At 40.6% G+C, this 19,064-nt stretch overlaps 1 protein-coding gene across 3 annotated transcripts in view; it reads right to left on the bottom strand.

Moving 5' to 3' along the window:
* The window catches only part of wt1 (WT1 transcription factor), a 73,411-nt gene that overhangs the window by 30,036 nt on the left and 24,311 nt on the right, over positions 1-19,064 (bottom strand). For 2 of the 3 annotated variants that reach the window (XM_062967764.1, XM_062967765.1), the window contains exon 4: positions 2,159-2,236. The exons of the other annotated variant lie outside the window; for it this stretch is intronic. In XM_062967764.1, the coding sequence (XP_062823834.1) occupies positions 2,159-2,236 (78 nt within the window). The remainder of the gene's footprint in view (positions 1-2,158; positions 2,237-19,064) is intronic. 3 annotated transcript variants of the gene reach the window in all.

Genomic DNA, 19,064 nt, shown 5'->3' with positions numbered 1-19,064 from the left:
TTAGTATTCTGTTATTAAATCATCTCTGAATTTGAGAGTTAGAGTGATTGAAAAAATGTTGTTTCCTTCTTAATTCCATAAATACGCTTCTTAGCCTTCCTTTCTGATTCTTTCCTTCACAAATCTGCCATTCCCCAGTAGCTCTTGGTGGCTTCCATCTTAGTGGTATGATGGATGTGTTCCAAGTTTTAGATCATTAAAAATCAATCCCCAAAATAAGTTCAGTCTCTTGAATAGGTCATAGCTCATTTAAGTTTGGATTAAAAACTGAAGAGAAGTCATTACCCCACTGATATGGGACCCACCAACTACAACTGTCTTTCTTCGCTTTAGTAAATTATCTTCATGTGTTGTTATCTGAGCAGTCCTGCTAATTTTGCATTTTATTCAACTGTTTGGTCTTGCATCATATTTTGAGCAGCATGGTTCAACTGGAGACAAAGTTTGCTATATAATAAAGGCTTCCATCTATGGAGGCCATCATATAAGGAGCCACTTTGGAAGGGCCAGCAGATTCTCTGTCTGGGTTTGGGAAACAGATATCAAATATGCTGAGGGAGAGAAAATATCAGATGAGTGACTTTGCTATATAATGAAGGCTTCCATCTATGGAGGCCACCACATAAGGAGCCACTTTGGAAGGACCAGCAGAGTTGTCTGGGTTTGGGAAACAGATAAATAGATATCAAATATACTGAAGGACAGAAATATCAGATGAATTACTTTGTATTGGGAATTAAGTGTAAAAAAGTAAGTAACCATGTTGTTGGCCTTTTTATTATAAACTGCTGTGCAGTACTTAATTTTAATTTCTGGTGGTAGCACATTTTAGTAATGGTAGAAATAATATTTATTATTGTTATTGTTATTATTACCAAGTATTGCACAATAAATAGTTCATATATTATGTGGGATCCAGGTTGAAGTCAAACTTATATTAGAAGCATTGAAATAAATGGGATGTTAGTCATGATTTACCTAATTTATATAGGTTTTAATGCATTTGCTGTACACAAGACTAAGTCTGAATCCAAATTATGATTGCTGGTAGTAGTAGTGGTACTGTGGCGGCTAGTATTAATACTATACTAAATGAATACTAATATCTGTTCATTTAAAAAAAGTTGAGATAAATATTGAAGTCTGATGAAGAAGCATCGTTGCCTGTGGTTCTGGGGCTTAATCTGGTAGTTTAAGGGTGAGATGGGTTCATGGCACAATGATTTGGAGCAGGTCCAAAGGCAGAGTTTAGTACAAGAGCTGAGAAGGATAATTCTGTGGAAGCTGCCACCACTATCCCAAACCCCCAAATAAGCAGACCACTTTATTTCTGTATTATTAGCAACATCCCTAGCCTGTTTCAGCAGTATCCCATTCATTTCAGTTAAACTACTGTATTTCTTCAATTTCAACATTTACTTTTTCCTATAAACATCTCTAAAAATGGGGTGTGTCTTAGAATCACGCTGTATCATATGTATTTTTGGTATTAGTACTGAAATGATGGTGCATCTTGCAATTGATGGCATCTTACAATTGAAGAAAGATGATTTGTCATCAGTAAAATATTTGAGCATTTCAAGTAGCGGTCTTAGTTGGCTTAAGATAAGTTCCACTGAACCCAATGGGGTTTTAGGTGTGAAATGGCATAAGGCTACACAATAACTCAATGGGTATTTGAAATCTATAGTATAAATAATAAAATAACAAATAATAAATTTTATTTATACCCCACCACCATCTCCCCGAAGGGACTTAGGGCTGCTCACAAAAGCACTCTAGGGTGCTACTATAAAACCACTATGTGTAAATGCTCAATTATTAGAAATACTTATGGCACCAGAATGCTTGTTCAGGCATTGTAAAACAAATACAATCCACACCTAGAATGAACTTTTTTGGACAGAAGAAAAACAGAAGTAATGCTTTCTTATGTACTTTAACCACATACCTAAAATTATAAACAAAATTTTATTTAGCATTTTATTTAGCAATAGTGTTCTCTCAGACTTAAAAATGTCTGATATGTTCAGTGACAAATATCCGCATGCTAATATGCTTAATTTTTTACAACATTTTCTAGATTTTATTTGTGATCACTTCATAATGCAACAGTGTAAACATTTGGGAGGAAACTGAACAAAAAATAGCACCTTACCCTTTAAGTGTGGATCCCAAGTTCATTTGATTCCAAGTCATGCATTCAAGCTGTGAGGTCATTTGGTATAAATTGTCACTGTTATGAAAATATTTAAAATTAGAACTAAAATTAAGTGACCCAGTGCAAACAATTTGTTTTACAGAAAAACAATATTTTTTCAAAATCAGAAAAAATGCAAACCAGTCCAGAATAATGTATTATTTTACTAACTCATATGCCTAATATTCAAGGCTAAACTGAAGAAAGAAAATCTTAGAGGAAAATATTAGAAGAAAATGTCAGAGGAAAATATAATATGTCCATAAAATATTACAAAATCATCCTCAAAACATTAGACAGATGAGTGTGCCCAATATTATGATTCATATAATTTAGATTATCCAGTCAGTTTGAACATTTGTTGTTGTTGTTGTTGTTATCAAGCATGTCACATTCTGCTTCCAGAAGTCATTGTGCAAGATATGCAAATGTGTTTTCACTAGTCTTGGGTTCATTCTGCCAAATGTTGCTTATACTAGCTTTGCTGTTTGTTTCTGTAAAAATTGCAGGAAAATTAAGGTTGAACAATCTCACTTATTGTACATTTGTAGCTGGTGTTACATTTTACTGAACTCTAAACTGATTTTTATAATGAAGAAAAATATTATTATATGCAATTCAATTATTTATAGACCCATAATAACAACTTATTGCTATGGGGGCAGATAATTTTTTACTCTTTAATGAAGACAGCATTACACAGTTAATTAACTGAAACAGCTCTAGGCATAGGTGATTAATGGTGTTACATAAAGTAACCTGACAAAAAGAAAGGGGGTGGGGGGGGTTGAGAGCCTGAACTTTCAAGGAGGCTCGGCCATGTGTGAACAAGCTCTGAACTCTGCAGACTCAAATGCAGTAGTAGTAAAACATTTAAAAACAACATACTCTTAATTGTAATATGGTATACATATTTGCTTTTAAGAAACCGGCAAATATTCTTTATAAAGAAATTAGTTGCAAGCTGCTAGGTTGCCCTCTAAAAATTGGCTGGGAATAGAACTTCTTATGCGTAGCAAACGTTAGCAGAATAATTCTCCCAGTCATAAATGCATTTTAGTCACTTTGATACATGTCTATATGTGATGTCCAGATTACTGAGAGAATAGATACTCACAGGCCTCAACCAGTCAGATCATAAGGGTGGCCAAATTATCGTCCAAAAAGACTAATTTAATTAGAGATGTCAGAAAGAGAGTTTGTTGTTACTCTGTGCCTTCAAGTCATTTCCAACTTATGGCGACCCTAAGGTGAACCTATACAAAACACTTGTGGAGGGGGGGGGGGGGGTGACAGCTGAGCAGGGATCCAAATCCTGGCTCACACCATTATAGTATGCTGACCCTTTAGATAGAGAACCCTGTAGTACAAATAGCTATCAAGGATTTCTTCCAGATTGCCCATAATCCTATTGTGCTATGATGTACCAGAGTTTTTCTCTATTCTTTGCTCAGACTAAAGATCTTTCTTGGAGAAACCCTGGGGTGCCTGCTATTGCCTGCGAATAATTGAGTGCCCTTGCTACCAGTATTACCAATTGTCCAGAAATCATTTAACTTATTTTCCAAATGTAATTAAAATGTAATTAAAATTCATTTTAGTGTTTTCTATTTGGAAATCATTGCCTCTTAGAATATTTTTAACATTTACATGCACGCAGGAGTGAGTATACACATGCAAATATATAAACTAAGAAACAAAGTTACATGACTTCAGTTGCAAAGTATGTGTAATATCATTTGTCATTACCCCAGAATGTTATTATTCATCGGTGTGTCTGAGCGGCTATTATGTGACTACAATGTCCTGCATATCAGCACAGAAATTGCTAAGACTCTCCTGCAGGTTCGCCCACTTGCAACAGCAGTTCGTGCTGGTCTGTGCCACTACATTTTGCAATTCCATGAATTCTTTCTGTAATGTTGATGTAATTAATTCCTCTAGGGTTCTGATTTTTATTAGAAGTGCCAGACCTATGCATTTACAGCAGGAGATTTCCCTTTAACTTTATTTCATTTGACAGTTCATTTATAAGAGCCTCCTCCACAAGATCCCTTTTTTTCTCTTCATTTACTTTTTTCATCAAGTAATTCACTTACTCATCTTGTCATCAGCAAGAAGCCACTCAGGTTGCCAGGACTAAACCCTGAAAGGACTCCCATAATTTTATTAGTTGTAAGGTTTTTAATAATTGTACAGTGTGAGTAATTTTGCTGGAGGCAGCTTTTTCTTTATGTGGTTCTAAAATTACAACAGAAGCTGTGCCCGGGGTAATTTTTCCCTTGTCTAAAGAAAAAAAATAAACCAAAACACTGTGAGCTTGTGGGGGACTCCTGAATAAACAAAGTACAGTAAGTTAGTATCAAGGCACTTTTTGACTCTGGAAACATTTGCACTATTTATGAACCCAGGATTAAAGCTAATCCAGATTCCTGCTTCCAACGGGGATTGATCAGATGGTCTTTGGGAAGTCCCCAAGTAAGACAGAAAAGCATTGGATACATTGCTTCTGAACATAGAGGTTATCCATGGACATCACAACAAATAGCCACTGATCAATTTTATAATCTTCCTCCTGTCTAACCTAGAGCATGTCTACATGGGCTACAAAGTCACTGGTTCAAAAAACCTTCCATTAACAGGAAAACATCACCTAGATACAACCTTCAGTTACTGTATATTTGTTAAACTTACAGTTCTAGTTTAATTTCGTGTCAGTGGTTTCCTTTGATTAGATACAGCTGCTTATTTATTTAGAAAGTTTCAAGTATTATGTGTCTTTAAAACATTTTTTGTAAAATTGTTAATGACTATAATAAATCTGCACATTCATAAATTTAATGATGCATTCATGAACAGGCTGTGAACAATCTGTCTGACTGAATAACCTCAAATTCTATTATTATTATGAAGGAGCGGGGGACATTTCTTATTTTCTTTTAAATCTACTTTTCATAGTTTGCTAAACCACTATCATGTTTGCACTTAGCTGTATTTATAAATGGAATTTTTGGCCTTTTCTCACAGAGAACTTGTTCCAATTCCCTGATCCTTTTGGCTGCCCTTTTCTTCACCTTCCCTCATGCTGAAATATTATACAGGCATGGCAGTGCCTCTGTAGTTAAAGAGAGTGATGTTTTCAGCATTCTATCATTATAAAGCCTACAAATTAACTACCTTACTTAAACAAAAAATAGTTGCCTACTTGTTTGTGTGTTACACTGGGAATTGGGAAGTCCAGGTTATATTCCCCATTCCACCCTGCAACTCACCAGTTGACCTTCTGGTTTTTATATCATGTTTGTCTTACTGTGACATTGTGTTATTTTACTGTATTTAATATGTATAACAGCATTTTATTTTGGATGTGTTTTTATCTTTTGATGACTGTAATCACCTGGGCTTGGCCGCATGTAAGCCACCCTATTCTGTCAAGGACAGAACGCCACAAGATTCAAAGTAACAGAGTTTATTAGATTACAGAACTCAAAAATGCCCGTAAAAACACAAGGGCCAGGCAGTTTTTGCCTTTAGGAGCAAAAAGGGACAAAAGTAAATGTTCAAAAGATAAACCGGATTAAACCGGAGTTTAATCCGGGTAAAAACAAACTGCTTGCTTCAGCCTAGGTATTAACAGAACGAAAGCCAAGGAACAAAAGATACAAAGAATGCAACTAATTGGCAGCAGATTCCTCTCTGCTGCCAGCACTGTGCTTAGAGTAACTTGCGTCGCTCCCACACACACACAGTAGACAGGATCTCCAACACGAGCAATTCAGCCAAGGATTGTAGAAGTAGAGTAGACCAGTTCCGTTCCGTAAATCAAAGCCAGAAGCAGACGTTTGTAGTTTTTCCAAGTCCAAGAAGGGGGGAAGACAAGCCGTGGTCAGTTCAGTCCGGGTTCTCAAAGCAGGAGATGGCATCCGTCAGAAAGACGACGGAAGGTCAAGCTAATAAGAGTAAGCACAGGTTTGCACAAACAAATGCCCACACAATCCCTCCCGCCGTCTGACCCTGGATTTCAATCAACTTACGTCACAGCACAGGAAAGCACACAAGTCTTCAGGGAAGCGTCCCACACACACACGGATCCCAAGCGTTTGCCCAGATTACCTTGCCCGACGCAATTTGCAATTGCTCCCAAGCCCCATTTTATGCCAGTTACAAATCTTCATCACTGTCAGCTGTCCTCCTTAACCCGGGCGTTTCCTCATCACTTTCCTCGTCAGAGCTGGAACACCTCTGACTACGCCCAACAGCATCTCCAGCTGTGGATCCCGTCCCATCCCTCCAGCTAAGCCATGGGTCTAATCCTGAAGGTCCCCATTCATCTTCTGTCCCATCATGGCCAGTGGCACCCAATTCCTCCCTTACCCGAGTCCAATCCATCTCATCCTCCTCTGAGCTAACCAGCCCCTCCTCCATTCTCTCCGTAAACCCTTCGAAAGACTCTTCGTCAGATGGTGCTGCAAATATGTCTCGCAGTCTTTTTCTCTCTCGCTCCTCGAGAGTATCTGACTCTCGAGGAGTCTTACGCCCACGTCTGTCAGTAACAGAGCCATGAGGCTCAATCATAACACTATCCCCTCTCACAAAGGCCTCCTCCCCCGATGGCGGAGAAGTGGCAGTGATACCCTCCGCTATAGCACCACGACGACTAGAGGTATCAAGTTTCAACAGCGAACGATGAAAGACTGGATGGACCTTTAAACTAGACGGTAAACGCAAACGAAACGCAACGGAAGAAATCTTTTTAACGATAGGAAAGGGACCCAAATACCGAGGCGCAAACTTTCCCCCAGCCTGTTTAATATGTTTGGAAGATAACCACACCAAATCCCCTTCTTCCAACTCCTCCCCTGCCTGCCTGTGGCGGTCAGCCTGAGTCTTCTGCGTTGCCTTAGCTTCCAGCAGTAAGCGACGGGCAACATCATGCAATGCAGCCATTTCCGTAGAGCGGTACACAGGGTCCGAAGAGACCACATTGGTCGACGGCGCCACACCTCCCCGTGGGTGAAAACCATAAGTTAGCTCAAACGGCGTATGCTGACTAGATGTGTGCACCGCATTGTTGTAAGCAAATTCCGCCACCGGTAGCCACTTCACCCAAGCCGTGGGTTGATCTAAACAAAAACAACGCAGATATTGCTCTAAGAGCCCATTAACCCGTTCCGACTGTCCATCCGTTTGCGGATGAAAGGCTGAAGAAACGTTTAACTTAGTCCCCAAGCACTCATGGAAATGTTTCCAAAAGCGTGACACAAATTGCGGAGCCCTATCTGAAATAATCACCTCGGGTGCTCCGTGCAAACGATAGATGTGCTTAGTAAATAGTAAGGCCAACGTAGGGGCCGCCGGAATGGTTGAACAAGGAATAAAATGAGCCAGTTTACTAAATAAATCCACCACCACCCAAATACAAGTATAACCCCCAGACTTAGGCAAATCTGAAATGAAATCCATGGAAATGATTTGCCATGGCCTGTCCGGAACAGGTAAAGACGACAACAACCCTCTAGGGCGCCCAACAGGCGTCTTACTCTGCTGGCAAACGGCGCAGCTGTCACAAAAGCGCAGAATGTCTTGCCGCATCTTTGGCCACCAATAGCTCCTGGTAATGAGCTGCACGGTCTTGAATCTGCCAAAGTGCCCAGCCATGGGTTCGTCATGGTGGGCTCTAATCACCTCCAACCTGAGGGCCCCCACTGGTACGTAGACCTGCCCCCTGCGTACCAATACTCCGTCTTGATCTTGTAGATGCGGCAGTATGGTACGATTACCTGCTGAGAGCAGCATCAGTTGCTCCTGTGTCCACACATCATCCCTCTGAGCCTCAAGGATCTGGTCATGTAACCCGAGCTCATTATCTACAACACACAGAGAGGCAGTAGGCAAGATGGTCTGACATACAACCTGCTCATTGGTCTTAAACTCCGGCTTGCGGGATAAAGCATCGGCCCGCAAGTTTGCCTTCCCCTCTACGAACTGCACCTTGAAGTTAAACCTGGAGAAAAACAAAGCCCATCGGATTTGACGCTGGTTTAACTTCTTTGCTGTTTGCAAGTGCTCTAAATTCTTGTGATCAGATCTGACCACGATCTGGTGCCGTGCCCCTTCAAGCCAGTGCCGCCACACCTCAAACGCCACCTTAATCGCCAACAACTCCTTCTCCCATATGGTATAGTTCTGCTCGAAGGGTGTTAGTTGCCGCGAGTAAAATCCACAGGGACGCAAGGTCCCTGAGGAATCTTTCTGAGACAATACAGCCCCCAACGCGTAGCTAGAAGCGTCCGCTTCTACCACGAACGGTTTGTCAACATCAGGATGGGTTAGTATGTTGTCTGATTGAAAACTAGACTTAAGTTGTAGAAACGCCTCGTGAGCTTCCCGCCCCCACACAAATGGCTGTTTCTTGCGCAGAAGCTGCGTCAAAGGTACCGTGAGCTTTGCAAAATTCGGAATAAACTCCCGGTAGTAATTAGCAAAACCTAAGAACCTTTGTACATCCTTCTTAGTTTTCAGCTCCTGCCATGAGTTGACGGCGTCAACCTTATGTGGGTCCATTTTAAGTTCCCTACCTGACACTACATGACCTAGGAACTCCACTTCAGGCACATGAAAAACGCATTTGGAAGCCTTGGCGAAAAGCCCATTAGCCCGCAGTCGGTGCAGAACCTGCTTGACATGTTGACGATGTTCTTTCTCGTCCTTAGAAAAAATCAAGATATCATCCAAATAAATCACTAAAAATTGGTCAATTAGGTCCCTGAACACATCGTTCATGAACCTCTGGAAGACCGCAGGAGCATTACAAAGCCCAAAAGGCATGACTCGGAACTCGTGGCATCCGAAACACGTGTTAAATGCCGTCTTCCATTCATCCCCTTCCCGTATACGGATTAAGTTATAGGCCCCCCGCAGGTCAAGCTTGGTAAAGACCTTAGCCCCTTGCACCCTTGATAACAGTTCCGAGATTAAAGGGAGCGGGTACCTATCCCGAATGGTGTATTTGTTTAGGATCCGATAGTCGCAGACCAGCCTAAGTTCCCCAGTCTTTTTGGCTACAAAGAATACTGGTGCCGCAGTTGGAGAACTAGATGGGCGAATAAACCCCTTGGCTAAATTGTCATCTAAAAACTCCCGCAAAGCTTGCCTTTCCGGTACAGTCAAGGCATACAGCCTCCCTGCTGGCAGTTTCGCACCTTCTGCCAACTTGATGGCGCAATCATATGGCCTGTGCGGTGGTAATTTGTCCGCTTCTCTTTTACAAAATACATCAGAGAACTCCCCATACTCAGCAGGCACTCCCTCCATATCAGCATGAGTAACGTTTAGAGTGCAACAATCCTGCCTCTTTAAGATCACTTTACGTGTTGCCCAATCCACTTGTGGGTTTACTACAGCTAGCCAATCCATCCCCAGGATCACATCATATCTAGGCAAGCTCGTAATATCCCACACAAACGTTCCCGTTACTCCCTGCACCTCCCACGTTACTGCTGAGGTTTCCTGGTTAACCACCCCAGTCTCCAGCAGTCTCCCATCTGCTCCCTCCACCCACACGTCGCATGCCTTGCGCACTCTAGGAATGCCATGCTTCTTAGCAAACTCAATATCTACATAGGAGACCGTAGCTCCTGAGTCCAGCAGTGCCAGAGTAGAAACAAGTTCCCTTCCCCCAACAGATAATGTAATGGGTACGAAAACATGCTTCCTCCCCTCAGTTGACTGCTTGAGGAGCCCTAGTGCGTTGGACTCACGTCGCACTAGGGCTGGCCTTTTCCCGAAAGCTGGGAAGGTTTCACATTACAATTTTTGGCAAAATGCCCAGCATTCCCACAGTACAAACACAAGCCCAGCTGCCTCCTACGGCTCTTTTCCTCTGTAGACAGTTTTTTAAAGACCCCAAGCTCCATGGGCTCTTCCCCCATCACCACAGGTGCCCTGGTTACATGCATAGGTGGCGCACACATTGCTTTTGAGTGTTTACGAGCCTCGAACCTTGCGTCTAAACGCAACACCTTAGCTACTAAGGCGTCCCAGCTTTCAGCCGGCTCCAAGCGTGCTAATTCATCCTGGAGCATATCACTTAACCCGGCAGTAAATAAAAGCATGAATGCATTTTCCCCCCAATCCAGCTGGTGGCGATACAGGTTAAACTTATTTAAGTAATCCAAAACAGTCCCCTTTCCCTGTTTCAACCGATACAGAGCCCACCCAGCGTTCTCCGTGCGGAGAGGATCCCCAAAAGTATCAGTTAACAACCTTTTGAAATTATTCAAATTGTCCTTGACTGGGTCATTTCCCAAAATTAAATTAGTGGCCCATTGTCCTGCGGGACCGGTCAACAAACTCAAAATAAAAGCCACCTTGCTAGTGTCAGTAGGAAAAGCATGAGCACTGAGCTGAGAAAAATAAAGCTCCACTTGTGCCAAAAAGGTTGGCAACTTGCACCTGGTTCCGTCAAAGCGTTCAGGAGTCAAAACATGTCCTTTCACAGCAAAAGCTGTTTGGCTTAAGGCCGTTTGCAATTGGTCTACTTTGGCTCTTAACTCATCCATCGTCTTCCTGACGGGTTTATTGCTGCAATAAACTTTTTATGGGCGTCGGGCAATCTGTCAAGGACAGAATGCCACAAGATTCAAAGTAACAGAGTTTATTAGATTACAGAACTCAAAAATGCCCGTAAAAACACAAGGGCCAGGCAGTTTTTGCCTTTAGGAGCAAAAAGGGACAAAAGTAAATGTTCAAAAGATAAACCGGATTAAACCGGAGTTTAATCCGGGTAAAAACAAACTGCTTGCTTCAGCCTAGGTATTAACAGAACGAAAGCCAAGGAACAAAAGATACAAAGAATGCAACTAATTGGCAGCAGATTCCTCTCTGCTGCCAGCACTGTGCTTAGAGTAACTTGCGTCGCTCCCACACACACACAGTAGACAGGATCTCCAACACGAGCAATTCAGCCAAGGATTGTAGAAGTAGAGTAGACCAGTTCCGTTCCGTAAATCAAAGCCAGAAGCAGACGTTTGTAGTTTTTCCAAGTCCAAGAAGGGGGGAAGACAAGCCGTGGTCAGTTCAGTCCGGGTTCTCAAAGCAGGAGATGGCATCCGTCAGAAAGACGACGGAAGGTCAAGCTAATAAGAGTAAGCACAGGTTTGCACAAACAAATGCCCACACAATCCCTCCCGCCGTCTGACCCTGGATTTCAATCAACTTACGTCACAGCACAGGAAAGCACACAAGTCTTCAGGGAAGCGTCCCACACACACACGGATCCCAAGCGTTTGCCCAGATTACCTTGCCCGACGCAATTTGCAATTGCTCCCAAGCCCCATTTTATGCCAGTTACAAATCTTCATCACTGTCAGCTGTCCTCCTTAACCCGGGCGTTTCCTCATCACTTTCCTCGTCAGAGCTGGAACACCTCTGACTACGCCCAACAGCATCTCCAGCTGTGGATCCCGTCCCATCCCTCCAGCTAAGCCATGGGTCTAATCCTGAAGGTCCCCATTCATCTTCTGTCCCATCATGGCCAGTGGCACCCAATTCCTCCCTTACCCGAGTCCAATCCATCTCATCCTCCTCTGAGCTAACCAGCCCCTCCTCCATTCTCTCCGTAAACCCTTCGAAAGACTCTTCGTCAGATGGTGCTGCAAATATGTCTCGCAGTCTTTTTCTCTCTCGCTCCTCGAGAGTATCTGACTCTCGAGGAGTCTTACGCCCACGTCTGTCAGTAACAGAGCCATGAGGCTCAATCATAACATATTCCCTTCGGGGAGATGGAGGCAGGGTATAAAAATAAAATTATTATTATTACCTTGGGCCAGTCCTCTCAGACAGACCACAGTTACTCTGCCATGAGTTCAATGAAGGAGATGCAGGATATAAATCTAACTAATTAAATGTAAGTAAATAATGTAACCCATTATACAATCAAAACGATGTCCCATCAATATGGGATTTGGCATTGAAACTCTACTTGGTCAGTGGTGTAATCTGATCAAATTTCAAAAATGCTGGTAATTAATAGTTAAGTGATTCAAAAAGTTTGATCCATGTTATAACTATGACCATATTGTTTGCGGTGATTGTGTGACTTTCAAAATATATCTGTTGGTAGCTTAGATACTTCATGGACATGCCTCTTCCTGGTTTTATAAAAATCTGTTTTCCTTAAGATGTGAGATTTCAATCAATCATTTTTCAGAGAGGAAGGCTTATGGCTCATGTCTGTTTAGTAGTGGGAAGAATCCCTTATGGGGCTTGCTTCCCAAAATAAAATTGCTGTTGCAGGAGCAAGGAGCCTGCAGCATTGAAAGAGAAAAATGAAGTAAGGAAAACCACTACAATCTGTGTTTCTTGTGAAGTACGGCTGTGCAATTCTGGGAGAAATGTATGTGAAATCCTGATGGATGTTAGTGTGATATGCTAATGGATGTGTTTGCACACAAAGTATTGGAACCAATAGCTCTAACTAGAGATAAAATGATTCCAATTCTTTTAAATAGAATCTTAAAGAAACTGGAATTACAGCAGCAACAAAAAAAACTACAAAATTCCTTCCTTCTTTTAAGAGATGTTTGTAAAATGAAGAGGGGTGAGGAAAGACATTAATGTCCGCTGGAGTGAAATGAAAGGATGTTAAGGAAGGGGACTTAAAAGGAAACCAGTAGTAGATCATAGAGCGTTTGTTTTGGCCTGCATTGCAGCCTATGAGTACTTGACCTTGGTGCAGAAAGAGCTATAATCAGAGCCACAACTCGTCCACTCTTAAACTCTTTGTAAGTGTGACTCATAGTAAATTTTCATGTTGACTAGATCTAACTGCACAATGCAGAAAAGTTCACAAAAGTTTCATTTAACTGAGCAACAAGTAATGAACTTTATGTTAGCATCCCTTCACTTTCTCTACTGGGCCATCATACTTGAATACAATATTAATAATGACCATGCATGCTATTGCAATTAAGATTTTCTAGCATATTACTATACATAATCTTTGGCTATTCTTCCTCTTTAAAGAAAGAGAAAACGCTCTGCCAAGCACGGCATTCGTATTTATTTCTCATGGAAGTGATAAATGTGACAGATTTCTATATTACTAATGCACCATCAACCTTATTGGAGTTCTTCAGATCAGTTTGCTTCAATAGAAGCAACAATTTAACTTACGGTTGCCTTAAATGTAAAGAAGTTGTGTTTTTAACTCTGATGTATTTAATTTGCTGTGATTGGTATGTATTTTATATGGTTGTATTTTACTGTATCTTGTTGGGCTTGGTTCCCATGTGAGCCACCCCGAGTCCCCTCGGGCAAATGGGGTGGGATATAAGAATAAAGTTATTATATTATTATAAGTTAACTATATTCACAACAGGAGACCACCACTTGTTAACAAAAAAGAGATCGCAAACTGATTTCATAATACGAGTAATTAGCAGCAGTATCCATTTTCTGTATTCTCTTATATCTCTGATATTTTCTACTTTCAAGACAAAAAAAGGGTCTGAAGACCCATAAGTAAGAGTGTGAAACAGAAAACATCGTGGAATACTTGCCCCATATTTCATTTTCATATATCTTGTTTTACCTGTATTTACTTTAAATTATAATTTCCATGGAATTGATTTCAAAAGATCTACAAATGACTACTTCCAATTATTAGAAGTGATTGGTTCATGGTAGGATTCTGAAGGCACATATGCTTTCCCAATTCTGTCTTATTGAAACTCTTCTGTCTTTATACTCACACACACTCTGGGGGATATATGATGGATTATGGTGTTCATGTTATTGTTGTTTTTTGGTTTCAGAGTTTTACTGACTGCAGCTCTGGACCATAAATGGTCCTAGAAATCAATGACATGTCACCAGATGATGATGGAAAAGGACTAGCAAGAGGGATTCAGTGTAAAATATAATGGATTCCGGTAACTAGAAAGTTTGCATTCTATGATTTAAACAAGAAAAACATCAGAAAAGCAGAATAAACAGGAATAAACAAGAAAATGATGTGAGGTCATTTCAGCTGCATGTACATGGGCTTATAGGTTGAATAACAGTGGAGATGAAAACTAGGGAAGCGAATCAAGGCTTGGTGGGAAAGGAAAGTTTTAAGGAGGAAATCTGAATTTTAAAAGAATTATAGAATGATATAAATGTTTTCAATTAGTCCATAGTCATAGGAAAAGTAATGGGAGTCCTCAGACAAAGGCCCCTAGTACATTGCCATCTAAAATCCAGGTTATCTGCTTTGAACTGGATTATATGGCAGTATAGACTCAAATAATCCAGTTCAAAGCAGATAATGTGGATTATATGATTCGATAATCTAGATTTTACAGCAGTGTAGAATGGGCCAAAGTTCCTTTGACTTCTCCTCCAATGGATGGACTGACCATTGATCTGTCTGCATATTTATTTCCTGATGGAGAATTAAGAATTTATTTAATAATGTCTTTGCAAGTACTGTACTTTAACTATTTTTTCATTGAACTAGCTGGGCTTCTCTTATTAAACTGAAGGCAAGTCAAATCAAATTTCTTGGGTACAGACTTAATTCTGTAAGGCAGCTCCAAGCATGAAGATCAGTAAAAGAGGGAAAACAGAATCTTCTGAAAGAGAAAGTCCTGGTGAAGCAGGATAAGAAAAGATGCCCTGGGATATGAGCTGGTAAGGCAAAAACAAGGCCATGCTTTGAAGGCAAGGTGCATGTGATGGATATGTGGGCTAATAGAAAGCCGGTGTGAAGATTTAAGGAAGAATGTCATATAAGCACAAAAAAAAGGTTAAACATCTTGGCACTTGCATGTTGAGTAGACATTAGAACAACATAGAGAAACAACAAGGAGGACAAGCACACAGTAATGTAGGTAAGAAATAAACAAGGCATGAGCCAGAGGTTTTGCAGAAAAGTCACAAAGTAGGTAAAGGCCATGCTTTGCAAGCTTCCACTTTGGTGTCCTAGTCAAACTGAATATTACCGTGTTGTGCTTGATAAGGACCACAGAAGCCCCAAGTATTCTCTTTTGATAGTTCTGCTGCTCAGTTTTCTTTTAATTTATGAAATCTGGAGCAGATGAAGTAAAATAAATGATGCATAATTTATCATCACCAGTTTTTTGCACATAAACCAAACCTACCACAGCTAGGATTAGTGATGTGGGCTTTTTGTTGGAAAATGGCAAAACGCAGTACCATCCAGGAATTCTTCCTCTTTGTAGAATACTGTGTAACTGAAAAGGTTGGCTGCTTTACCTCATCCACATGCCGCTTGCATGGCAAATAATAAAACACATCTCCTCATCTGTTTGATATCCTAGCTATTGACCTGTTATTAGATCAGGGTGAGAACAGCCAACAGTGAGGAAGTTGGGGAATCATAATTCAACAAATATCAGGAGGGCTGCTGAGTTCCTCATCCTGTTAGACAAAATGACAAATTTTGAGACACAGTCCCTGAAAAATAAGGCTTTGCCATTTCACTGCTTTCCAGCCAGACATTCATCCTGTTTCTCAGATTTACTCCTCTGGTTGGTACAGGTTGAACATCCCTTATCCAGAAATCCAGAATACTCCAAAATCTGAAATTGTCCACACAGATGGCTGAGAGAGTGATAACTTTGCTTTTGTAATAGTTCAGTGCACACAAATTTTGTTTCATGCAAAATAAATATATCATGCATAAAATTACCTTCAAGCTAAGATAGATAGATAGATAGATAGATAGATAGATAGATAGATAGATAGATAGATAGATAGATAGATAGATAGATAGATGAAACAAATTAACAGACTTGGGTCTCCTCTCCAAGACATCTCATTATGTATGTGTATGCAAATACAAGTGTTCCAAAATCTGGGGGGAAATCCAAAACACTTCTGGTTCCAAGTATTTGAAAAAAGAAATACTCAACCTATATTATCTTCCTTCTGCTTATGGTGTGAAGAAACTAGATATGATAGTTCAGTACTACAGATTTCTTGCTGCAGTTCAATGGAGCTAAGACTACATTCAAGTGTATTGTTTTTATCTGAGCAACATTATTACTTTAAAACAAGGGTTATATTTGTGTTAAAGAACTGAGAACTGTCCCCCTGGGAACAGAACTGTTAATCATTAGAAAAATGAGCAGACTAGTGCTACAACATATACGTTGAGTCTGAAGGTATAATTTCTCTACAGCAATCTAACAGTTGCTCTTTCAGATGTTGCAAGAGAAGTCACTCACCAGTGCTATCCGTGCTCACCTGCCTGTACTTTTAGCCAAATAGTACTAATCCTTCCTTTAGCTTTTAGTCCCCTTCTGAAGAAGAAATTATTCTAAAATGCTCTTCTTCTGTTCAGTCCCAAAATCAACTAATGCATCTCTGCCAAACTACAACATGCTGATGGGAGTAAGAGAAACATTGCCCTCTCTTTTCATATCCAGATTACAGGTACATATTATTCTATTCCGCAAGTGGAGAATTTTGACAGATTATTAAAAATACCTGTTGCTTCCTGTTTACACTCAGGATCAATCTTAGGTCAGTGAGATTTACTCTCAGGTAAGCATAAAAAGGGTTGTGTGTGAGACAGAAAGAGATGGACAAGAGACAGAGACAGGGCAAAGTGATGCAGTCACTGGCAAGAGAGCTAACATTAATTCAGGAGCAATTATAGAGTGACCCTGGAAGCCAAATAGTGTCAGTCCTGGTTATTACTTAAATGAGATTACCAATAAATACAAAACTATATTTTAAAGGAAGGAAATGGCAAACCACCTCAATTGCATTCTTTGCCCTAAGAAAACCCTATGAAATTCAGGGGGTCACCACACCATAAGTTAACAGGTAACTTCAAGGCATATATAAACACACACACTAGCCAATAATAATAATAATTATTATTATTATTATTATTTATTTATAACCCACCCTATCTCCCCAACAAAGTTTCAATTGGCAAACATTCAATGCTAAAAGCAGACAAATAACAAATCAAACAAACTCAGTATAAAATTATAAAACTAACCAAAAATTAAACATTAAATAAATATAACATCCTATACATACTATAAAGGCACCAGATCCTGTCTGATCTTGAAAACTAAGCAGACTCAGCCTTGTTTAATATTTGTATGAGAGACTGATTAGTGATAGCAGGTTTGGTAAACTAGATTTAAGAGGAAGGAACTGGCAAAACTATTTCAGAGGCCCCTTCTACACTGACATATAATCCATATTATCAAAGAAAATAATCCACATTACCTGCTTTGAACTGGATTATATGAGGCCGCTATTACACTCCCATATAAAATCTGGATTATCTCTTTTGAAATGGATTATATGGCAGTGTATGTTGCAAAACAGCATTATGGTTGGATGCACTAAAGTCCCCTCTACACTGCCATATAATCCAGATTATCAAAGCAGATTCTCCACATTATCTGCTTTGAACTGGATTATCTGAGTCTACACCAGGCCTGTAGCGAGGGGGCGGTTTTAGGGGTTCAAACCCCCCCCCCCCCGAAATTTTTCAGGTTATAAAAAAAAACTGGTTTACTCGTGAATTTTAACTGGTTAACCAAATCCCCATGCTAAGTCTATGAGACACAAAACATTAAGAGTCCCTCCAGGCACTATCTCAAGCAGATATTGACAGGTTTGTAGCGGGGGAGGGGTGTGGCCCTGGTCTACGCTGCCAGACAATCTAGTTCAAAGCAGATAATCTGGATTTTATATGGCAGTGTAGAAGGGGCCTGAGTATTCCTTGGTTAAGAAACTATAAATAGGCAGCTAAAATGGAAAGATATATGAGGGGTTAAATAATGTCAGAAGTGACAGGCTGAAGCAGTGGGAAGATGGATCTTCACTGCAAATGGGGATAAGGCCTCTTCCACACAGTTGTATACAATCCACATTGAACTGGATTATATGGCAGTGTGCACTCAGATAATCAAGTTCAAAGCAGATATTGTGGATTATCTGCCTTGATATCCAGGATCTGATCCCAGATTATCTGCTTTAAAATCAATTATATGAGGAGTCTACACAGCCAGATAATCTGGGATAAGAAGATAATCTGGGATCAGATCTTGGGATATAAGGGCAGTGTGGAAGGCGCCTGAAAGGGGTTTAGGTGTGAATGGGGAAGAGAATGGTTACTGCGTTTCCTACACTCCTGGTTCTGTTTTCTCTCGCAGTCTCAAGACACACAAAGCAAAGGAGAGGGAAGGCCGGCCAGCACAGCATTGAAACTCTCCAGCAAGGCTTCGCAGTGTTTCTAATCTGTTGGGTTTCTTCGGCCATTGAATTAGAATGAATTTAAACCAGCTCTCAAAACATTTTTAAAACCGGCAGAGTGGGGCGACAAGCGCGAATTAAGTTGAATAGGATCAGGTATAGAAAAGGCACTGAAAACGCCCTAAGAGCAGCTACTAAAAAAAAGTAGTTTGCACAGAGAAGACCGGCAAGGGAAGTGCCCGCAGTCAGGAAATCTTCAGTCAAAATATACGAACGAGGCCAAACAGGGCAAGGAGAGCTAAGGAAGGAGCATCCAGCGACATTAAGAGAGGACAGAGAGAGACAAAAGGCTATCACAGCCTCTCTTGAATGCGCCATTGCTTTGGGCACTATTGAGGTGTGAACTAGGAGTGGAGCCTAAAGGCTGTTTCTCACTTCGCTTAATTAATCAAAGTTAATGAAGCAAAGCCTGCGGGGTTCGGGTAAGTCATAGACACACATACACACACACACACATACGCAAACCAACTCCTTCCAGTTCCCTTTAGACAAGGGGATGTCCTGTTGTTCTCACAAGTTTCTTCTAAGAAAAAGTAAGTGATCTCCATCAAGAACATGTGTCTTTTTCTGTCCC

The sequence above is a fragment of the Anolis carolinensis genome, chromosome 1, assembly GCF_035594765.1.
Source record: "Anolis carolinensis isolate JA03-04 chromosome 1, rAnoCar3.1.pri, whole genome shotgun sequence".
Taxonomy (NCBI): Eukaryota; Metazoa; Chordata; class Lepidosauria; order Squamata; family Dactyloidae; genus Anolis; species Anolis carolinensis.
Note: the sequence above shows the minus strand (reverse complement) of the source record. Positions and strands in the feature narration are given on the sequence as shown.